The 24,700-nt window shown below is 38.8% G+C and overlaps 1 protein-coding gene across 3 annotated transcripts in view; it reads left to right on the top strand.

The window, feature by feature from the left end:
* The first annotated feature begins 242 nt into the window (after positions 1-242).
* The window catches only part of LOC136101007 (albumin), a 433,515-nt gene continuing 409,057 nt past the window's right edge, over positions 243-24,700 (top strand). For 2 of the 3 annotated variants that reach the window (XM_071807911.1, XM_071807910.1), the window contains exons 1-14: positions 243-390; positions 1,219-1,279; positions 2,100-2,232; positions 3,150-3,364; positions 4,088-4,220; positions 5,283-5,380; positions 6,423-6,552; positions 7,352-7,566; positions 8,116-8,248; positions 8,843-8,940; positions 9,100-9,238; positions 9,741-9,964; positions 10,478-10,610; positions 11,645-11,702. In XM_071807911.1, coding sequence (XP_071664012.1) covers positions 306-390; positions 1,219-1,279; positions 2,100-2,232; positions 3,150-3,364; positions 4,088-4,220; positions 5,283-5,380; positions 6,423-6,552; positions 7,352-7,566; positions 8,116-8,248; positions 8,843-8,940; positions 9,100-9,238; positions 9,741-9,964; positions 10,478-10,610; positions 11,645-11,695 — 1,848 coding nt within the window. In that variant the 5' untranslated portion in view covers positions 243-305 and the 3' untranslated portion in view covers positions 11,696-11,702. Of the gene's footprint in view, positions 391-1,218; positions 1,280-2,099; positions 2,233-3,149; positions 3,365-4,087; positions 4,221-5,282; positions 5,381-6,422; positions 6,553-7,351; positions 7,567-8,115; positions 8,249-8,842; positions 8,941-9,099; positions 9,239-9,740; positions 9,965-10,477; positions 10,611-11,644; positions 11,703-11,937; positions 12,130-24,700 lie in introns of those variants that run through there. The other variant, XM_065836700.2, reaches the window with a different exon arrangement.

Consider the following 24,700-nt stretch of genomic DNA (forward strand, 5'->3'; position numbering starts at 1 on the left):
CTCCTTGTTTGTCCTTTGATAAGGAAATTTACGCAAAACTTTATCTACTTGGGTGCTGGAAGGTTCAATCTTTTCAGGACAAAAAGGCCCAGAGTAACCCATAATAAACAAATGATATCAAATTCATTTTTGGCAAGGACAATCCAAGTTTTGTAATCTTCCTCAGACAAAACGGAAATCTACAAGCGCCAGCTCTATAGTTAATGTTTTACAGACACAGGTAGTAAAGAGTATATAAGCAAATGCTTTCTTTTCAATCTCCCTAGCATTTCTGAATAGTTTAGCCCACATCATAATCTGCAGTCATGAAGTGGGTAACATTAATTTCATTTATTTTCCTCCTTAGTTCTGCTGCATCCAGGAATCTGCAAAGATTTGCTCGAGGGGCAGGTAAGAAAGGACTAATTAGTTGTCTTTGAAGTCTTTGTCATATCCATTTGATGACTTTAATGCAATTTCACGAACAATTCTTGCAAGTTTGATCCAAAGAGAACAGAAAATTTTACTGACTTAAAAAACTGAACTAAGAAGTCTTGAAGAGATGGATAGAATGCTCCAGGCAGTTACTTAACTGGGTGAGATGATATGCACTGGGTGGAGCAAGAATATGAATCTGCCAAGTTAATAATTTTGTATTCAAAGAAAGAAAATTCTACTAAAGCTTACTCTAATCAGACTGTAGCTACGTTCTTTTATTTGTAATGTAGACATGATCATGTGGTTGGTTATGTAATGGCTATGTATGGGTATGTACATGTTTGCTACCCCTTGACAATAAGCTGCAACAGTCATTTTGAATGTCTGAATTAAGTATGTGCTTACAGAGGTAGCTAGTGTATTAGAATCCCCAAAATTACATGCTTGGATTCCTTCAGAGAGATGAGCATGCATAGGAGTTAGGTATCTGTGGACAAACAGACAAGAATGTTCATCTGGGGCAACAAAGACTTCAAAGTGACCTGAAGAAAGCTCTAGATTCAAGTTCCCAGAAAAGCCGTATTCATTACCCAGGGTGGTGTACCTCAGTGTGGGATTTTACAAGTGCTCAACATTAGCTTTATTTCTTCCCAAATAATGTTAGTCCCTTAAGTATAAGAGATGGGTTAATGCTGAACACGTCTGAAAACCTGGTCCAAGGTGCCCTGAACATATTCTTTAAGGGGTCTACCACAGTGAGCATAAATTTTTGGGGATTTGTTTTTGTTTTTTTTTTCCTAGAGCACAAGAGTGAGATTGCTCATCGCTACAATGATTTGAAGGAAGAGACATTTAAGGCAGTGTAAGTGAATGTTCTGCTTACGATTTCTAATTGTTTTCCATCTCTGTTGGTAACAGACAAAAAAGAGAAACTAAAATGTGTTGCATGAGCTAGTGAAGAGTGTATGTCTCACTGTAACAGGGCACTGAGTTAGCATTCTTACTGTTAGTATAGAAAACCTATAAATATTTTAAGGCCTGCAGAACTCAAAATTACTTTCTTACTCTCTGAGAGAAAAGAACTCACTGCAAACCTTATAAGAAGACTTGTGTTTCTTATGTGAAAAGAAAATAGGTGTGAATAATACAGCTTCAATAACCTTAGGATGGAAAGGAGTTAGGCTGGATTGAGACATTAACAAAAAGACCCCAAATCAACCTAGAAAAATAAATGTGTGGCAGGTTTCCTGGGAAAATTCTTTTTTTTTTTCTTTTGACACTGATTTTGGGAATGGCAGAGGGCCCTGACAGGAACATAAACTGTTGTGAAAGAAGGCAGCCTGAAGGTAATAATTTGTAACAATGGCAAAAACCTGCTTAGTTTGTGGCACTTATGGATATGCTGGTAAAAGGGGTAGAAAACTCAAATCACAGTCACTTCTGTTTTGTTTCTAATGCATTATTCAAGTCTTTTGTTCTTGGTAAGCAAAGTCAAAACTATTTTTCAGAAAGGAGGTGTGAAAAGGAAGGATATGGGATCTGGTACTATACTCTTCATGTTACTTTGTTTAAGCATTTGTGCGTATCATTTGAACAAACAGTTTTGACTCCAGAAGCACCTTTGAAAATAATGACTGTTATGTTTCTTATCTCCCTGTTCCAAAATGTGCTTTGTGTTTCAGTACCATGATCACATTTGCCCAGTATCTCCAGAGATGTTCTTATGAAGGGCTGTCTAAACTGGTGAAGAATGTTCTTGATCTGGCACAGGCGTGTTCAGCCAATGAGGATGGTCCTAAGTGCGGAAATTCACTGGTAGGCAGCTAACCCTTTGGTACTGTGTTTCTCCTCATATTATGCAGCTATCATCCTCATGAAAGCTTTATGCCTGAGCCTTGCAGGTGTTGCTGTTGTCACCAGCCAATGCTCAGATTTTAGTGCTGAAACAAAGGAATTCTTTTTTGTCAGATTCTGAAACTTTGCCTTTCAAAAGTGCCTAAATGATCTGTGGAGCCATGTGTTCGAGCCCTAAAACCAGATTTTGGCACATTAAGTTTAGCATTGCCTGGAAATAAATGTTATAATTTAGTACAAATATGCCAGCTGCAAAATACAAGTCTAATTCTAGGTATTCAAGTGACCCAAGCACTTGGGTTTTTGCAGTGGGGTGACTTGAAAAGGTATCTGTGCTCATTTAAGGTACTTAGGTAAAGACTTCTTTTAAAAAAACTCCTCCAAGATCAGGTATCAAAGAAGTTTGCAGGTATGAAATACCCCTGAATGTCTAGCAGGTTCAGACAGGCCCTTAAGCAAGTTAGTTGCTTGTGTTCTTGCGAGCTCTAACATTCAGACCAAATTACGTGACCACATCAGTTCTCCCTAAAGGTTTCCCAAGCTGATCATCAAGTAGTATATCGAATTCGTCAATTCATCAGAAAATTCACTTTGGTCAGATTATAAGTAAAAGGAGATCACTGTCATGCGTGGAGTATTTTAAATAACAATTTAAATTGTTTTTTTCAATAAAGCATTGCAACAGTTTTGATACTGGACCACATAAAATAAAACTTTCAGAAATTGTGTTGAAAACTGGATTATTCTGATGTATGATCTAAATCTTACTGAGTAAAAATTTATTTACTTTTCAGTCTGGGTTTTCTTTTAAAGATAAATAGAATGTACATTACCCTTTCTATAAACTATAATTCTGACCCCCAATATCATCCTTATAGCCCTCCATTTTCCTGGATGAAATCTGCCAAGTAAAAGAACTTCGTGACTCGTATGGTGCAATGGCTGACTGCTGTGCCAAAGCTGATCCTGAAAGAAATGAGTGTTTCCTGACATTTAAAGTTCCCCAACCAGACTTTGTTCAGCCATACCAAAGACCAGGTGCTGATGTGATATGCAAGGAGTACCAGGACAACAGGGTGTCACTCCTGGGACAGTAAGAAAAATAGCCATTTTGTACTATTTAAATATTTGGTCATGTAGAAGGGGGATGCAAGGCTATACAGAGTGTGTGGGCATGCAGGACATTTGAAAAAGTTGTGTATCCTCATATCAACCTCATATCTGCATGTATAAAACAGCTGCTCAATCCTTACATATCCAAAGCTCTGATCATGTTTGTCATTCCATGTTAGTATGGAATACAACCTGCTAGAACAGGTTTTCCCATTCAAAAATGGGCTTTAAGAGATCACATTTTATAAATCTTGGGGGATTTTTTTTGCCTAAAAAAACATGGTGTTTCCAATATTGATTTAATGATTTACGTGCTCCAGCTTTCCACTACCCACATTGGATCTGGAAAAGATACGAAGATAACAGTAAAAAGAACAAAAATTGGCAATAAAATCTCAGTGAAATGGCCACAGATTAATTTTTAACACTCAAAATCAGAATTTTTAAGTATTCGGTAGTGCATTTTTAAAAAACATATGTACATTAAACTAAGTGGCCAACGATATAAGTAGTTCATTCTTCCATCACTATTATTGAGCCCTCCTTTGGAAACAGTGAGAGCATTTACCATTAGCAGGCATTATTTCAGCAAGGTAGATTGTGTTTCTAAGCTAGAAATAAAAGTCATAGAAGCGTTAAGAGACTTCAGGCCATGTGCTGTTGCTGTTCAAATATCTAATTTATGTTTTCCTTTTCCTTTTAGTTTCATCTACACAGTAGCAAGAAGAAACCCCTTCTTGTATGCCCCAACAATCCTCGCCCTGGCTGCTGATTATGAGCACGCACTTCAGACCTGTTGCAAAGAGAGTGATATCAATGCTTGCTTAGATGAAAAGGTAAACCAAATCTTTCACTGTGGATGAAAACTAATCAACTGGTCTGCAACATAAAGGTTTTTTTCTGATATTAGCAGCAATTCTCTTCAAAGCAAGAAGTGATTTTGTAAGGCAAATGTTAAATATCAGTTTATAATCTGAAATTGTGCTTTCCCATGGTGGTTTTCAGTAAACTTTGTGTATGGCTTCATAGAAACTAAGATGGTAAAAAAAAAAATAATATTTTGATTTTATTTAAGTGAAAAACCAAAATAATTAAACTGTAGATAATTAAGCTTGTCTTTCCGTCCTTTTGCTAACACATTATTAGGCAGCCAAGAGTATCATGCAGATGCGCTGAGTCCAAATAATGTGTATCACTTGGGATTTTTCATCTGTGGTGAAATGCAGCAAGAAGGCATGCTACCAAAGAAGCACTAGGGAAAGACTGATCTCACTCGACAGCCTAACGTACCCTTGCCACATCCAACATGTAGGCGTATAAGAGGTCTCTCCTATTCTTCCCCTATTTGTTGCCCAAGCAAATGGAGAAGAGTGAGAAATGGGTAGAATCTTCCTGTTTCTGAAAGTCTTTGTATGAAGAACTTGTAGAGAAGTGCCAGGATTGATCTGATATGAATCAATAGCAGATGATTTCAACCTAGCCTTGCTTTTTAAATAACTGTAGACAAGATTTCATGTTAGCCTTGAGCCTGGCATGAGCCAAACTTTCCCTTGGCTTCAAACTCAGCCCAAGTGACTTCCATGTAATCTTGCAGTGCTTTGAATGACAACTTATGGTCCTTTGAAGCCACTGGGTTTCAATGCAATTGAGGTATTTGATCAATGTCTGTAGAAAAATTTCACCATGCCATAAGGTCTAGGGTACAGACTAGAAGTTAGGTGCTGGCTTGTGAACTGGTTAGGGCTACCAAAGGAATTGTCAGTTTGCTTGACTTTTCATCAGAGCTAACTGGACCAGAACCTGCTGTGTTTCTGAAGTGGGATTTTCAGATTTCCTTTTTTTCTCAGTCCACTAGATGTAATCAGTTTAATGTGACAATCTGCATCCTGTTACTGTAGGCAACTGCCATTAAAGAAAAAGCCAAGAAAGTAAGTGTGAAGCACCAGTATGCTTGTGGAGTCCTCAACAAGTTTGGAGAGAGAACTTTCCAAGCAAAGTAAGTTCCAATCCATTTTTTATAAAAAGTGGGCTAGTTAACCTTAACCTGAAACTACTCAAGAAGAAAATATCAGTGTGTATAATTCACTTCTATATGCTGAGTTTGAAAACTGCACTCATGGTACTTCTTAGCATACTTTTGGCTACGGACCATTGTCCAACAGAATAGAGATCAGCGGAACAGACTTTCAACACTAGGCCAACAGTGATTTCTTAGACTATTTATTTTAATGTATAATTTGATTCCAATCAGGTTTCACTGTAAAGACAGGATGCAAAGGGGAACCTGTGTTTTCCAGGCTGATAGTGAGCAAAAAATCAGTCATGAGAGTTCAAAAGAAATGAAACCAGCTCTAGAACCAATCCAGGAGATGTGGAGTAATTTGACAGAGTATCACTAGAGATTCCAATGTATTTAATCTACATTTTTGCCAAAGCTGTTGTGATACCTACAGCTTTTAGTTGTAGGCATGTTGGTAATCAGCAATTAAGTTGCCAGTTTGAACCTGAAAGTAAGCAAAGAATCAGATTTGGCAGAATCACAGTTTTTGTCAAAGGTGCGTTTTTAAGATTAAGAAAGACTTTTGCAATTACTAAGTGTGTCACTTGCCTAAGCTCAGAGAACTGCTTTCATCCTGTGGCTAGTCAAATACACTAATATTGACTAGGATTACATTATTAGATATAGTCAGCTTTGATTTAAAGGTTTAGTTAGAACTATATATGTCTGTGGTAAGTAATCTAGACATGCTTGATGCAAGAGTGATGGGGAATTGTAGGGTGTGATTCTTACATAGACAGCTCTTTTACATAGAACAGAGGAGTCATAATCATATTACTTTCCATTTTAAAGGAGTTCTGGGTTACTGGTGCAGGTGTATATTCCCTTTTTTTTTCTAGCCACCAGAAATTAGATGAGAAGAATGAATATTTACTTGAAACAATGCTGATCTACAGTACCATAAGTATTAGTGACTTGCAAGGTTTCTGTTTGAAATGGAGCTTTAAAGCAAGTGTATTTTTCTTCTTTTTCCATCTAGTAAACTTGCTCTCCTGAGCCAGAAATATCCTCAGGCTCCATTCTCAGAAATTCTTAAAATTCTCCGTGATACTCAGAGTACCTACAAAGAGTGCTGTGGAGGGGACATGGTAGAGTGCATGGATGACAGGGTAAGCTAAATATTTTTCAGAAATTTTTACATGCTTGAAAAATGTTTGGGAAGACAATTTGTGCAGCTATTAGTTCACAGCCCAAGGAACTAGTACTCAGCATTGCTGGAAGGTTCCTCAGCCCTGAAAAACTCAGGGGCATCTCAGCTGAGTGTTATTGGAACTAGGTTTTGGACCAGTTCCAGATCTAGTGCAGAGAGCAGAGGCAAAAAGGCCACAGTTGGGGTTTTTTTTTGCCATCCAGTTGTGTGTGCTGTCATTAATCCAGCTTTTCTGTAGTGCAAATGACCTCTGCAGGACAGCGTGCTTGGGAGAATTAGCAAAACTATGCAATAGCAACATGATTTAAGTATTGCCTGTTCAGCTGCAACTTACACACACTTCTTACAGCAACTGGTGTCCAGTGCTGTTTTTTTGAAGCTCCGAGGCTTTTCATCTTTTGTCCTTTATCAGAACTGAGCACATGACAGGATTGAAAAGATTAATAAGGCATCCTTGTGACAGACTGCTCAATGACTTTCCTTGGCTTTCCAGAGTTTGACTTCTCAAAGTTTCTAAGATCAGGGAGGAAACGTCGTTCTCTCCTGTGGCTGTGAACGTCGTGCTCAATACATACAGGGCATGCCTGTGCCTCTGATAATTCCTTTTTGTTTGGAGACAGCTTTTCTTTAGGCAAGTGCTAAGTAAATGGGTGACCTGAAGGAAAAGGGAACAGCCTGATAAAGAGAGAGGAGATGAATTAATCTGCCTTTGAATTATTATCTCATAGCTTGTCTGGTAATATGTTTTAATTTTGCAGGCAGAGATTGTGGCCTATATGTGCTCTAAACAAGATGTTTTCTCAAGTAAAATCAAAGGCTGCTGTGAGAAGTCAATTGTGGAACGAAGCCAGTGCATTCTAGAAGCAGAATTTGATGACAAACCTGAAGGTCTTCCTTCACTAGTTGAAAAATACATACAAGATAAGGAAATATGTAAAAGCTTTGAGGCAGGCCACGATGAATTCTTGTCAGAGTAAGTAGTGCCAACAGTACACACGCTTGTATTTGAACACTCCTACATGTGATCTGCAGTCTTTTTGGGACTATGGCCTATGCAGGACTCAAAAAACTTTCCTCTTGGATGTTTCAAGTGCATATGCAGAAAACAGATGACTGCATGAAAGTCTGATGTAACTAATGTAGTTTCTACCCTAGTTGAACCCTTAGCTTCACATTAATGCTTTGAGACTGTTTCTGTTCAGCATTGTTGTACCTATCTAAGCTGAGTTTATCAGTACCTTTCTTTTACACAGGGGCTTTGTACATACCGCCATACATTATCTGCTTAAGAAGTATTATGTCCTGGGGAACTGTTTTGTTCCTCTCACATTTACTCTGTTGGCAGACAACAGAATGACCAAAATTTTTTTTTTTTCTAAAACAAGCAAACGGCATTCCAAGCTCATTGGCCACCTTACTTGATCTCATCTGAGAAACTGCCATTGTCAATTACTGTGTTGTGTGTGAAGAAAGAAGCATATTATTTGGAAGCGCTGATACTCACAGCCTGTGTGTCTTTCAGGTTTGTTTATGAATATGCACGAAGACACCCTGAGTTCTCCACACAGCTGATTCTGAGAGTTGCTAAGGGATTTGAAACACTCCTGGAAAAGTGCTGCAAAACAGACAACCCTGCTGAGTGCTATGGAAATGCTGTAGGTGCAAAGCTTTGTTTACACATAACTAGAATGCTTAGTTGGTACTGATGATGAATAGCCAGTTAGTTGAATTATTCTATGAACTCCACTGCCTGTACCGAGTATGGCTCTTCATGGATTATGGTGGGAACCTGCATGGTCAGCTCACATTAAAACTCCTAAACTTAGGCCTCCCAATCTTTAACTGAATTGCACTCAAGCCATGGCACAATTTGAGTCACGGACAGCTTTGGCTAAAAGATAGAGGATGTTGCTCTCCCAGTTGACAATCCTATACTGTAAAAATATTCACCAATTTAAACAAACAAACAAACAAAACTCATAGCCTAATAAGTAGAGTCCGATGGGTAGTTAATTTAAATTAAATGACAAAAATCTTGCTGCTTTTTTAACTGAATATGTGTTAGAACTGAAGACTCACATAAAAAACAAGTCCTCCCTACGCCAGCCAGGCAATACTGAAGTGATCGGCCTTGAAAATAGAGTGTCTTCTAGCTAATAAGTTTTAGAAGAGATCAAAAGGTGTATTTGTATGACAGTTACCAGGACGTCCTGTTTCAGCTTTCCTAATAAATTCATATGTTTTTGCAGCAAGAGGAATTGAACAAACATATCAAAGAAACTCAGGATGTTGTAAAGACAAACTGTGACCTTCTCACCACCCATGGCGAGCCAGACTTCCTTAAGGCGTAAGTACTTTCTGATAAGTATTCTTGAGTGTAGACGATGATTTTGGCTGCTTCGAGCAAATTTATTTGGTCTTCACTTCTGTTTTCACTTCACTGGTTTAGCTCATTAGAGCATTCTTCAAATGTGAGCAAACAATCATTTTGATATGATTTTTTCAGAATTCTGATCCGCTACACTAAGAAAATGCCTCAGGTATCAACTGATACCTTGCTTGAAATTGGAAAGAAAATGACAGCTGTTGGTACTAAGTGCTGTCAGCTTCCTGAAGACAAACGCCTACCTTGTTCTGAGGGATATGTGAGTACATTTATTTATTCTCTCTACTCTTCTTGGAGATATCTTTTGTTCTCAAAAATGTCAAATTCTGATGAGACCATAAGCACAATCATTTTTCCTAAACCCCAAGTTAAGCATCCACCTAACAGAATTTGAAGTCTGTTCATTTTTAATGGGTATGAGAACTTAAGTAGTTCTCTCTGATGGCAGCTTGTGAAAATTTTAGCTAAACTTGGGTCTCCCTCAGAAAGCAAAAGTAAGTCAATTTGGTCCGTGGTAGCTTGGATTTGGAAAAGCTGAAGTCTGTTTGTAAGCCCAATAGACAGGCAATTTGCAGATTAAAGAATGCCCAACTCAAGGAACATATATTTATTTAAAATTTTAAGACCGTGCCATTTCCAAACAGGTGTTTAGATCCAAGAGGTTGCACTTCCAGCTGTGCTAGCGTGACATGAACATCATATACTTCTTCTGTTACTGCAGAAGGTGTAACTCATGTTTGTCCTTCCTCTTTCCTTCTCAGCTGAGCATTGTGATTCAGGACATGTGCAGAAGACAAGAGACCACACCTATAAATGATAATGTTTCACACTGCTGCAGCGACTCCTATGCTTACAGGAGACCATGTTTCACTGCCATGGGAGTAGATACCAAATATGTGCCTCCACCATTTAACCCTGACATGTTCAACTTTGATGAAAAATTGTGCAGTGCTCCTCCTGCTGAACAGGAATTAGGGCAGATGAAGTAAGCTAAAAGAAATATCTTGTAGAGAAACTTCTGAACTGTTACACTTTAGGTGGGAGACAAGGAAGCTACAAAACCCCTGTTTTGTCATCTGACTGGGACTTCAGTAGCAACAGAGAGAAAACCAGATGGAACTATGTGTTTGTACTGAGCTTGTCAGTGCATAACATCATGTATTTCAGAAGAGGCAGAATAGGGTATTTTTATCGAATGAAATCTATGTTTTAGCTAACCAGTTTCATGTAGGTTCCCTGCCAGTGCAAGTCTTTGGATTTACTTAATTAAGACAACCTACAGAAAATTTCAGTAAGTTGTTTCCCACCTGTAACCATGATAACAAAAAACTAACAAACAATTGTGGTAGACTGGGAGTTTAGAATCACCAACAGGCACAGGCTCCTCTAGGCAGGACAAAAAAGCCTCATAATTGAGCTGCATAGAGTTGTGTATTTTAAATTGGTAAATCAAACTACAACAGGTATCATTAACTATGTGTTGTGGCTTTGTTTTCAGATTGCTTGTCAACCTCATTAAACGCAAACCCCTGATGACAGAAGATCAAATAAAGACAATTGCTGCTGGTTTCACTGCCATGGTAGACAAGTGCTGCAAACAATCAGATATTGAGACATGCTTTGGGGAAGAGGTATTTCCTATCTCCTGTTAAAAAAAAAGAAAAGTATACAGGAAACTGGAAGCTCACTAGGAAACCACACACTATGAAAGTGGTTCTGCAAACTCCTATGGTTACTTGCCCATGTGCTTTTACAGTAAATTTACCTTCAGAACATAACATACATCTTAACTGTGCAGACTATTGTCACAGATTATAGTCACTGTACAATTTCACGTGGAGATAAGAAGTTGTTGGAGATAATGTAGTCCAATCCTCTGCTAAAAGCAGGGCTAAATTCCAGATTACATAAGGTTCAGGGCCTTGTCTAGAAAACTTGAATATTTAGAAGCCATAATTGAAAAATATTTTTGTGTAGAATTTAAACTATATTTCTAGCATATGTAAACTTCCTTTTTTGCTACATATTCTAATAGAACTCTGAAGGATTACCTGTAAAAAGTGCATCTGGATCAATTATCAAAGATGTCTAGCAAATAGAGATAATATTGGCAGCAGGAGTCCAGCTGTTTATGTCCTATGAACAGTTATTCCTTTTTTTTTTTTTCCCCCAAACTCATCAACCACAAATAAATTAATTCATGCCACATTCACTCGTCTCTGAAGTAACCAAGAGAGAAGTTTTTCTGTGGCCATATTGCTGAACAAGAGCAAAGCCTTTGCAGGAAGTGTAAATGACAGTTTTGAACATCAACCTATTTATTATTTGAAGCACAGAACTGTATTACTCACAGCTTAAACTGCTTATTGATTGAATTATTTTTTATTTATAATCAAAATATTGCCTAGGTAAATATGTTAGGAAGACTTAGACAGGAGTTATTTTGTCCATAATTCACTCCAAAAGTTGATTTTCTACCTTTGCAAGACTGAAAAATACCCAATATACAAGAGTGCACAGATTCTAAGGTTAGAAAGTGCCATTAGTATTATCCTTCAAACCATGACACAGACACAAGTTTAAGTTTATAAAAGTTCCTGCTCAAGCACTACATACTCTGCTCCATTGGTTTGTCTCTCACAACTGTTTGTATTCCTTTTTCTAGGGTGCAAACCTAATAGTTCAGAGCAGAGCCACGTTAGGAATTGGTGCTTAACACATGGTAGGTAACAGCAATAATGCATATTTATCAGGCCATCTGTCTACCCCTCTCTGCCCACAGTTCCACTCATTTAACTCCTTCAACTGAAGAAAGCATCTAGCTTCCCTTTAACCACCAGATATTTGCTTTTTCTAATGGGTGGTTTACCATCTGCCATTATATAGCATACAAAAAGTTGAAGTCCTGCTAGTATGCTACCATTTTACAAAATAATCCTTTTTGTTTCTCCAATATAGGTTGCCAGTGGGAAAAAATATGAAGAAAAATACGTCTGTATAACTTCTACCCATTACCTTTTTCCCTTTGGTATTGAATGAGTATTTCTTAAATCTCCAGTGTTTTGTCAAGCCACATACTTTTCCAGAAACTTTTCAATTCTATTACTTTGAAAAAAAATGAATAATAAATAAAAGCTTTATACATCTGCATCGGTCCTTGTCTGCTGCTGACTATTGTAAGGCAAAGTTCTGCAGTGCTCCCTACACAAAATGGTTGCCATAAGTAGTATACATGGACAGAGTTTCCATATTTCTTTTCCTGTTTCTAGCTCTTGGAAAGTATGTATGAGATAGTATGAATGGTGGTAAGATATTTAGCTAGGCTTTAATACCCTGAGATTCAATTACAGGATCATTTTATGCTTTACTTCGACAATTGTAATTACATAGTAAGAGGACAGTCAAAGGAACTGTTCAGTCTAAATAAGATGGCTCGCAACATGTTCTTACAATATTTTTTTTAAGTTGTTTTTATATCAGCCACAAATCCACTATCTCTTCACTTACAAAGAGTTGCCAACAGATCAGGTTTTAGACACATCTTATGTCTTAAGTTGTTTATAAAACAGCTTTTGACTTCAGAGATGCCTCTTGAAAAGCCAACAGTCTAAATCATGCCCTTCATTGGACAAAGCTCCTAAGAGAGAAATTTTTCAGTTCTATGCCACTAAAGCACTGTGATTTTCTAGTATATGCTTAGTTTCGGTCCATGAACACAAAACCCCCAAGTTTTCTACACTTTAATGAGAGCCCTTGCATAACCCTTGCACAGTTGAAGCACTTGCATAATAAGGAATTTCATAAGGGCAGTTTCTTGGCCCCGAACCTCTTCATGTCCTAACTGGGAATCTTCTCCAGACCCATAGAAGTACACCCAGAATGAAATATTCCGAGTCACAGGGTTCAAAATTTAAAAGCAACAATCATGTATCTTGTTATGGTTGAAAGGTTTGTACATTCAATTTCTCTAAGTCATAGTTACATATTGGTATAGAAGAGTTTTTGTGATCCCAAGGCATTCACAAATTTCTCATTCAAGACTTAGAGTTTCGTAAATTTGAGCACGAATCATTCATCAGTTGCATAAGTTTTCTCTTAGTTTCAGGGAGTAAATAGTCATTATAAAGACCATTCCCATTATCTAATTCAGCATCCAAAAAGCTGCCAGTCATTCATTGGAGCTAAGATTAACCTGCTCTAGGACAGTGTAGCTGTAGTTAATTAGGACAAGTTAAGCTTGTCCAGGGAAGAAGTTTGGTGAAGAGTCTGAGGCACAGAAATCAGCGCTAGCCCTACCATGTTTCACATTGGATTTCCAGTCTTTAATAAAATCTAGGCCATATCGCATTACGATTCTTACATGTGCTAGTTAGCTTTTTGTCACACCTGGTACAGCTTTTTAGCTACGCGTTGAATAATTCCAAATACAAAACAGGTTAAGGAATCCATTAAGATCAGTAATTGAAAATGTGTTTATAATCAATGCATTTGTAATTTAGCTGCCTCCAGAAAGATACAGAATTCAAATATAAATTCTTTCCAGGCTGCATTCATCATTTATCAATGCTGAAAAGAGTAATGTGTCAAGAGAGAAGCATCAAATATCATAATACCAGAAATATGTGTAACGAATTGATTCCCCCTCTCCTCACCCACATTTCTACAGTTCATAGGAACATATCTGTTTGACTCTTGCATGTGATGGTGTCTTTCAGTTTACAGAAATAGTACCACAGCCATGCTGCAGCACTTAAAGGAGTATCTTAAGCTTTAGTGTTGATGTGGTTTTGAAAATTACAAGAGATTTTGCTCCCATGGTAAACAACCTTCCTTGTATTCCTATGGCTCTCTTTTGGGCTGTGGTTTTCCATAGCTGATACATCTTTGTTCATCTGGGTTTCTTTGTAACGAGGTGACTTTCCATTTTCCCTGTATAGGCTGAGTTCAGAAGGCAGAGGAGCAAGCACACCTATTGCTGTAACTAACACCAAACTTGTACAAAAGTATTCTTTAACCACCTAGAGTGTCACTTAAAGTGGTAGGGAAACCTCCCACTATTACCCAGAACATAATTAAATTTCTGCAACCAAACTTGAATGATGTCTTTAAATTTCAGAAAGGCCAACTGTTATGATAACTACTAGCATAACACCTGTGACTTGTTTTCATGCAGCAGCTTTTGTTAGGTTATTTCAAGAGTCTTTTAAGTTTAATATTCCTTCTACTGCAACTTCTAGTCTCTAGAACTCACTGAAAACCACACAAGTATTCCTCACTATTCAAAAGGGAAAACAAAACAAAAACCAGCACATCCATTTTAAGGCAGACACCAGTTTTTTGACAAAGCAGATAGAATGTTCTTCCAGCTCTCTGTACCAACTTAAGATGTCCATTTTACAGTACTCAAGCCCAGTAAAAATGCATTAAAGTGTGCCCAGGCTTGGTAATGGGTGGTGGCTTTGGGCCAGGGCACATTCCCAGGCTTCCAAAAAATTCCTCTTGGTTGCCCACATACTTAGGCCTTTCTGCTCTCAGGTAAGTGTCATGAAGCCTTTTTGACTGCAGGAGATGGAAGACATGCAAAGTTTTTAAAATATACCAGAAATCGACTAGTACATTTGGGTATACGTTTTCTTAGTATAAATCTTGACAACCTATTTTACTGCCTATGGCTGTTCTCTGTTACCTGACACTAAGGGCATCACTTGCCTTGCTGCACAGCAAGGAAAATAACTTTTTTTATTTATTGTAAGTAAGTATACTTCGCTGTCACTGCTGTCTAAGTGACCTCATTCAATTTTTGGTGTTGGTGTTGCCCAAAGATTGAATGTGACTTTATCGCATACTATAATTACTAAATTGCGTTTCAACTGACATTAAACTACTACACACCAGCAGTACCAGGATTAAAACATACGGAATTTTGTTTTGGTTGCAGCAGTGGATCATTCAAATCTGACAAACTTCATGCAAGCATTGAACCAGATCCACAAGTGCATTCTGTTTGTTCTGGTCTCCTTTATGAACAAAAATGAACCTCTGCTTTAGTTCTTTCAGTGGAAGTGTGTAAAGCATTGAGAACATTCCAATGAAACCATACCTCAGCTCACGTAAAGCAACTGAAATTCTAAATTAGCTTTCTAATACTTGCAGTTTTAACTGGACTGTGACAGGAGGTCTCACCTCTGCCTGTCTGTCTTCACCACTGACAACCTCCCCCACCCCCCCAAAAAAGGAGGGACAGAGGAGAGCACAATTCTAAGGTTAGAACAAGTTACACTTTACATCAGATCTTAATTTGTACCTTTTCTTATGTAGCTGGGTAAGGCTAAAATCTGACTTTATGAGGTCTTTTCGAAACTGCCCCCTCTAAATCACAAACCTAATAATTTATTACACTCCCTTTTAGCAAGGCTGGGTTCAGTCTGGGAGCCCTCTCCAAGTCTGAATGGAAATTTACAGCAATCAGCATTTGTATGGCTAATTGTTTATAGACACTGTTTGATAACAGCAGATAAATTATTTCGTTGCCTTCACTCATATGCATTTCCAAGCTCCCCTGTATCATCTACACCTGCAAATATTCCACAGGAATGAAGTGGATACTGCTTATTTTCTTTATTTTCTCTGGTTTAGCTTCATCCAAAAATAAGAAAAAGCTTGCTCAAATTGCAGGTAAGAACATTCTAGTTGAATTGCTTTCCTTCTTATGATGTCCTTACAAGCTTTGCAAAAGTGTCAGTAACTGGTTGGAATTAATTCTGCATAATGTCATGATGAACATGAAGTGGAATACCCTTATTTTCAGCCAGCTGAACTTCATACAATATGCTAACTACTGTGAACTAAACACTGTAGTTTGGGATTTTTTGGGGGTTGGAGGATTTTCTTTGTTTATTTTTCCTTCTAACAGGAGGAATCTGTACTTTTAAGATTCTGATATCATTTTAGAAAAAGAAAAAGATGTAACAAATTTCAGTGAAAGGTAAAAATCTTTATTTTCAATGAAACATTCACTACTTCTACACAAACTGTGGGTTTAATTAAAAAAAATTGTTTACAGAAATCAACAAAATCCCCAAATAGCATCATTTAAAATGTCATTTTTCAGCATATAGTAATCCTCATTATCTTGCAAGTTTTAGTAATCGCATTACATATGTTTCAGATTTTTCAATGAATGTTAGAGAAAGGAGTTCAGATTTGCATGTTGACACACACTGCAAAGACCTGCCTTTTTCAAATACATTCATTTCAAGTGGGACAAATTGAAAATTTCAACTGATCCCATCTCTTAAAGAAGTTAAATAGTTGTGATTTGTATAGAATGCAATCAGAATCCTATCCAAGAGTTCTTTCTTTTCAGGATCTCAAAAATTAAAAGTTCTGCCAATATTTTCAAACTAAACTGTGGATACAGGAGTTTATTTGACACTATTTGCTAAAACAGAGTGAGTGTTGCAAAAAAAAAAAAAACAACCAAACAACAACAAACAAAACCAATACTTGCAGATTGCCCTTGCTGACACACTAATTATTTCGTGTAACTGAACTATAAACAGACAAATGCACAGACACTGTCATCAGAGACCTAGAGAACCCTATAAGGACGTAGAGTTAAGAAACACGAATGCCCTAGAACCAGACAGTCTAAAGGTGACATGTCATTCATCATAGAATATCAGGTCAGAAGGGACCTCAAGAATCACCTGGTCCAAACTTGCTTGGCAAAAGCAGGGTCTAGATAAGCTGGCCCAGCACCCTGTCCAGTTGAATCTTAAGTGTTCAGTGTTGGGGAATGTACCACTTCCCTGGGGAGATTATTGTAATGGTTGATTGTTCTCATTGTGAAAATTTTTCCTTTCTGCAGTTCCCCTAAATGAACAAAAACTAGTTTAGTCTCAGTACTCCCCTCATTGGTCTCCAACAGAATTGCTTAACTAAAAGTAGAGCTGCTCTATGCAGCTCTGTGAGTTGCCTAGGTTATATTCACTGTTAGCAGTAAAGCTCAGTGATCACCATGTAAAGGAAAACTTCAAAAATAAGCCTCTTTCAGTTACCCAGAGGAAGAAACTTTGAAGGGCTCAAGCTAATACGTGAAATCTCTTTAGGAAATGTACTCTTTTCTCTGATAACGAGAAACCCTAAAATGACTACCTACAGTATCTGTAATTCTGTTATTATAGTGCATCTCTCTTTATTGGACTCTGCCAACTCCCAGTTGCCAACTCCCACTCCTGTGTATTTTTGAAATGTAAAAAAATAAGTTTGCTTCCTTTAAAATACCAAAACTAACTGTTGCTGCAGCATTTTCTCTCTCTTTGGTCAGCTGGACATGGAGCTTCACAAAATGTACAAAAATGATGAGACCACACCTCTAAGTGACTAAGTCACTCACCAGCACAGTAATCCTATGCTCACACAAGGCCATGTTATTTCAGAGTAGGAGCAGAAGAAAGTTTTGTGTCACTAGCATTTGACACTGCCACAATAAAAAATTCTGTACTGCTCCAGCAGAAACACGGGACACATTGGCCAGGAGAAGTGTGACACCTCTTGGTTAATGCACAGTCTGTTAAACTTGGGATCGTCTGCTGCAACTGTGCTAGAATCAAGTTCTAAACTTACTTTACTAGTTATAACTATCCTAAGCAAAGCCGAGCCTTCCAACCCAGTTTTAGCAATGCTGCAAGTGATTACTGAAGGAAAAGTTCAGTGAGTCCAATCCACTCATAGTAGGGAGTTTATGAGTACAATTTCTTCACTCCACAGTTGATGCATGCAGTTCTGGTGGTTTTTTCCTTTGGAGAATGAAATGTAAAGTCCATTTGTTTTTAAGGCTTCTGTAGGCAAATAAAAACTTTATTCCAATGACATTCCACCTTGAAAGACAAGATTATTAGGACAGGTCAGTTATAATACAAAATGCAGCTATGCAGGAAAGATAGTTTCTTATCAATGTAAGTATCTCAGTTGACTAGATGGACATCTGTATCCCAGCAGATGCAAGTCTTATTGATGGGTTTCACTGAAAATGTCGATTTGTGCTTAAGAATAATATTCCACCACAGTTGTGGAAGAAGTAGACCAAGTGAGATAGAAATAGATCCATGGATGGCAGTCATGGTGTATGCTCTTCTAGACATACTGTACAGTTACAAACTTTGGATGATATTACAGTCTGTCAGTCTTCAGTAACTAGTCCTAATGCTGCATTTGACTTCCTTTCCAGATCGCTTGTTCATCTCATTAAATGCAACCCTCAGATGGCGGATGAACAAGTCAAGAAAATGATCACCGATTTTACTGCTATGAGAGACAAATGCTGCAAGCAAACAGACACTGGGACATACTTGGGGGAAGAGATATTTTGTACCTTTACAAACCACTTGACAACAGAAGCTGATATAGCAAATGTCAGTGAACGCATTTAGATCAAGAAGTTTAACCAGCTAGAGTGGCCATTTGTACAGCTAGTTTTGCCATGCATTTGCCCCCAGATAATAAACTACTCCTCTATATATACACAGACTATTTAATGTTTACATTGCACTGCAAAACATATGTTATCCATGACACATGTAAGGGTGTAAAAGGGGTCAAAAAAAATAGGAAAACAGATGAAGAGCTGGGGTGGTTGTGGTCTCAAGTTACACAACTTTTTTTTTTTTTTTTACCTCTGTTTTGACAGCATTCATTTCTTTATGCTGGCTATCACTGCATGCTATGTCAAAACAACTCAACAGTAGAAATCAAAGCTGAAAAAAAAAATCCACATCAACCCTACATGCAGCAGTTGAGAAGTCTCAAACTAGTTTCAGAAAGTGTAAATAATCAGTTTCTAAGCCTAAATTTTGCTCTGAAAAAACTTAAGAACTTAACAGTATTTCAGACTTTCCATACAATTTGGTTACATTTTCCGTATTATCCTGATCCTTCAGTGTGAACTCATTAGCTCCAAGAGGAAGTATTTTCTATTAACAATTCAAAAAATTAGTCTTTCTAGAATGGTATATTCTATGTCTTTCGAGAAATTAAAAAACCCTCTACACTAATACATGCCTTTTGAGTATAGCAATAGCTACGGGAAACATCCAGTTTGATACCAGACCACTAGGCATAAACTGTGTGAAAGATTGTGTTAAAGGTCCCTGTCCTGGTTTTGTTAAAAAACAAGTTTCTCTTTTAGTGAATTTTTGCCTGTCAGCTAAAGCCTTCATATTAGCTGCATTTTCCTGGAGAACCCAACACATGTTTTGGTTAAACCTAGCAATGGAATGCAAACTTATTGATAAGCACGGATGGACATCTCGCGAGAGGGGCAACGAGAAACTGGTGATCGAGAGACTGACCAACGGTGTATAACATGCCATTCACGTGAATACTTTATATAAAAGTGGGAGATCATGAGGTTCTCGTCCCTTTTCCCTTTTTTGCCTTTTTCCTTCCCTTTTTCCTCATGGCTGACATTAGGAGAGGACCTTGCTGGTCGTCCCTGCAAACTGAGGCCTAGTGAGAGACTGAATCCAGCTCCAGTTGGCTACAGAGTCTAATCCAGGACTTTGGGTGCTGGCTCTGCAGTTGCTGGAACTTACAAGATTGGTTTTGTATATTTTGTATTATTTTCTCTATTCTTATTAGTAGCATTAGTAAAACATCTTTAACTTTTCCAACTCTCTTCTCTCTGTCCTTCTTTCCCTCCCGATCACCTGTCCTGAGTGGGAAGGGGGGAGAGGGAGGGGCAAAAGGGGGAAGTGGGGGGGAGAAGAGGTTAACAATACATCTGCCAGGGTTTGATTGTCACCCCACAATCTTAACCCTCGACAGTCCCCTTTGACTCTATGTTTGTATTCTTCTTCTAGTTTGCAAACCCGATAACCCAAAGCAGAGCCATGTTAGGAAGTTGTATCCAAACCACTGCACATAACAGCAACCTCCCTCTGCTATACGTACGTTTTCAGACCAACTATGTGTATAATTACTTCTCTACTCTACTACCACATATAAGACCTATTGTCATGAGACAAAAGGCCTCAGTCCTAGAAAAAGATGACTGCAAAACAAAATTGTAGGAGAGAAAAATATTTTAAAATATAGCATAAAGGTGAAGAACAGTCTTGGGTCTTATAGCATGCCAAGTCTGAGACCATGAACTTCATCTTCCTGGATGCAAGCACTCCTCTGTTATCACTAGTGCTATAGGTTTTGAACAGCTTTGACTCATGTTATTAATCAATGCTCTGTTGAGATGCAGGTTTGACAGGGTATCACCAAGGCTGATCAGGAGCATAAATGTCCCTTTTCAGAACACAAGATGAAACTGATATGCTCTTGTATTTAGAGGAATCTAGGTTTCATAAACCTACTTACTTTTGTAAGCTGAGCTCTGCAGTGAGGCTGATCTTGCTTTCTTCAAGTCAGAGGTAAAGAGCACCCACGTTCTGAGTGACTAGCACTACGCACTTAAGCCTGAACTGCACCATGGACTTGTTACCAGCTTTGGTAGGTGACTTACATAAGCATTAGACTTTTATATAGTCTTTTTGATTTCTCTTCTTTTAGGTTAACAACACTAATGAGGAACAATCCTTTTGCTCAGCCCCTCCTTTTCTTTCAGGCAGCAAAGTAGTCACTTAAAATAAGTCTGAGAATACATCAATTTTTCATACCCTTTTCAATTCTATTGTCTGTTTAAATGGGTGTTCCGGTTTTGTTAAAAACAGGACCTGTTCTCTTTTAGTGAATTTTCCTTTCAGCCATGTTCTTCTAAGTGCCTTCTAAGTAACTGCACTTTTCTGAATTTTTGCCTCCAAAATTTTTGCCTGACAGATTTTATTGGTGGCATGACTTGGATTCGAATGAAAAATGCTGACAGTTTTATGAGCCCCAGAACAAGGACAAGATTGGCAAGGAGATTAGGTTTCTCTATTCTTATTATCACCAGGTGGCTCCTCAATTTCTTTCCTGTGAGCTAAAACACACCCTAACAAGTTCTTTTCAGAATACCACTACTGTGCTGTCCTCCCATTATGATTAATACAGAACAATACAGCTCATAACAAATACAAACTAGGAGTATTAATACATATATCAATACTCCACAGATAATACCAAAAGCTACTCACAACATACAATCCCCACTCTCTCCAAAACTTCCAATTAACACAAAACAATTCAGGCGCACAGCTCAAATCTATGTAACACTCAGTTCTACAGTTAGGACACTTTACAACATAGCTGGGTTCACAACACTCACACTCCTTACAAGTTAAAGCCACAGCAGCTTCTGTTATATTTTTAGTCATTAAAGTGCATAACTATGAACAAAACTACAATATACTTTACAACTATATGCAGAGCTGGCTTTAGGCCACAACAGCTTCAGCAGAGAAAGTTTTCACATCACAACCACCACAGCAGAGAGAGTTTTCCACACAAACCACTCTGCAGCAGCTACTGGCAACTGCATTGCCACTACAGTATACCTTCAAGGTGCTAGCAATCTGGTATATGCTATCTTGCATACGACTTATGGATAGTTCGGACTGGTCCCCTTTTACATTTTTCTTATTTTTGAAAAGAATGCCTTCTTACCAGAAGTCCTTGTCTGTCCCCACAGCAATCTGATTGAGACAAGGAGTGTGCCCAGAGAAATCTCCAGGGCATGCCAAGAGAGTCCTTGACTCAACAGGTCCTGCAGCCGGGCAGAGTGGGACCTCCTGGCCTGGTTCACCAACTGAAACGGAGAAATAAACTTAACAGTAGAGTCAATTATACTGTTAAGTAGCATTCTTTATTTTATCAGCGCTCAGGAACAGTGGGGATCATCCTCCATAAGTGCTCCAAAAACTGGATGCTCTTGTGTTGCTTATATTCACATAAATATTACATATGCATTACAATTTTTGAAAATTTTGACATACTATACATCTACACTAAGAAATAATTGATGATGTTAGTTATAATTGTTTAGTTTCTTACTTACAATACATCTATTAATTATTAGTTAAATATAAACTAAGCACTCTGCTTCTAAACAATGTATCACTTAATCTTCTGTCTCCCTTGTCTCCCTCTTGTCATGCAGAAGGATCTGTAACTTGAAAAATATCCCCTCATTTTACAGGTGGTCAGAAAGCATTTATCTCATGTCAATTGGTTAATGATGGATACGTCTTTTGTCGTTTAATCACAGTGTACGTTAATTGGGCAGCTTCTCTTCAGGTGGAGTAGAAGAACTTTCCCCTTTCAAGTACAAGGCAAAAATGGACACTATGTGCACTTGAACCAAGGGAAATCCTCATCTGTTTAAGCAAGTGGTATGAAATATCAGGCAGCATGGCTTCAAAAAGGAATTTGGACTTGACAGCTGTCCCTGCTCTGTGGGACCACTGCGGGGTAGGCTGCAAATGGAGGAGTCTTAGGAGTGCTACCAGTGTAAAGAAAACTAACCCAATGAAAGGATGACTGTCAGAAGAGAAATCCTCGACAAGGCAATGCCAGACACTTGACTCCAGGAATCAAGGAAGAATTTTTACTCCATAACCTAAAACTGCACTAGGTCCAGAATGAGCTGTACAATAGTCAACATCTTGACACCAGTGGCTTCCACAAAGCAGCCTCAAGGAACGTGGCCTTTTCAAAAGTGCATGATTTTTGTTTTGATAGCTGTGGGCAGATATAGGAAGTTCTCCACCTTACTCAAAAGTGCTGTGTAAGCAGGTCACAGTAACCAAAGTTTGTGTTGTGTTAAGATAACAGGGATTGTGTTGTATTAAGATAACTTGGTTTGACATTTGGCAATGGTGTTTCCCTTGGCTAGATCATCATGCGTACAGGTGCCAGATAAAGACAAGGACAAGCTGTAAATGTCACCCTTTGTACTTTGCTGTGTTCAGTTCAGTTGTAGCCAACTCAACATGGGATTTGGAACACAAATAAAAGTAGGACTGTTTTGCTTAGGAAGCTGGAGCGGGGAGGTGGGGAATAGAAGGAGTGAGTGGGAAGGATTATATCTTGAGGAATTGCTTACCTGTTCCATTTCAGATGTCATAGGTTCGTGTATGCTCTCATACTCACACGGATTTGCTTCCCGATAAGGAACATGTTGTGTTCGTAACAAACATAGAATCATATGCAGCAGCCTCTACAAAATATCACTCCTTTAACATTTTCACACTAAATATTGAGCTGCAGATTCCCCTCTTGATACTCAGGAACCACTGAGTGTCAATGATTGCTTTTTTCCCCCTCTTAGGGGGTGGTAACTACTGCAATTCAGAAGCTCCTGAAGGACACTCATTGCACTGAACAGGGAAAATAGGAGAGCATCTCCTGGAAGTGATCATCACCTAAGGCAAAACAAGGTTATATCGAACGAAACCATCTCATTATGGTGTGAAAGAAAGGATCCTACAGAGCAAAAGCAGAAACTCAGGTCCCTTGATGAAGCCATACTGGCACCAATACCACTCTCTTGACCTAGACTGGATCATGAGCTCACCCTAAACCTGATCCTGAATATAACCCTAACCCTAACGCTAACCCTGAACCTAACCCTAAAACTAACCCTAACCCCTAAACATGACCTTGACCCTAACCCTAACCCTGACACTGAACCTAACCCTAACCCTAATACTAATCCTAACCCCTAACCATAACCCTGACCCTGACCCTAACCCTAACCATAACCCTAAATCCTAACCCTAACCTAAGCCTAACCCAGACCCTAACACTAACCTCTAAAGCTAAGCCTGATCCTGACCCTAACACTAACCCTGACCCTGAACCCTGACCCTAACCCTGACCCTGACCATGACCCTAACCCTTACCCAAAACCTGACCCTAACCCTAACCAGGACCCTGACCCTAACTCCAACCAGGACCCTGACCCTAGCACTAACCCGGACTCTCACCCTAACCCTAACCGTGACCCCTAACACTAACCCTAACCCTGACCATGACCCTATCCCTAAACCTGACCCTGACACTGAAATTGAACCTAAACCCAACCCTAGCACAAATCCTAACCCCTAACCCTAACCCTGACCCTGACTCTGACAATAACGCGAACTCTAACCCTTACCCTAACCCTAACCCCTAACCCAAACCAGGATCCTACCCTAACCCTGACCCTGACCCTATTTCTAACCCTGATCCTGACCCTGACCCTAACCCTAAACCTAACTATAACCCTAACCAGGACCCTGACTCTGACCCTAACACTAACTCAGACTCTCACCCTGACCCTAACCCTAACCCCTAACACCTAACCCTGATCCTGACCCTGACCCTAATCCTAAACCTGACCGTAACCCTAACCAGGACCCTGACCCTGACCCTAACACTGACCTGGACTGTCACCCTGACCCTAACCCCAACCCTAACACTAACCCTAACCCCTAACACCTAACCCTGACCCTATCCCTAAACCTGACACTGACAATGAACCTGAAACTAACACTAACACTAACCCTAACACCTAACCCTAACCCTGACACTAACCCTAACACTAACCCTAACTGTAACCCCTAACCCTGATCCTTACCCTGACCCTAACCCTGATCCTAACCCAACCCTAACCCTAAACCCCAACCCAGACCCTAACCCTAACTCTAATCCTAACCGTAACCCAACCCTAACCCTAAACCTTACCCTGAAGCCTGCCCATTACCCTGACCCTGATCCTGAAAATAACCCTAACCCAAACCCTAGCCCTGAC

Source organism: Patagioenas fasciata, chromosome 4 (genome assembly GCF_037038585.1).
Source record: "Patagioenas fasciata isolate bPatFas1 chromosome 4, bPatFas1.hap1, whole genome shotgun sequence".
NCBI classification, from domain to species: domain Eukaryota; kingdom Metazoa; phylum Chordata; class Aves; order Columbiformes; family Columbidae; genus Patagioenas; species Patagioenas fasciata.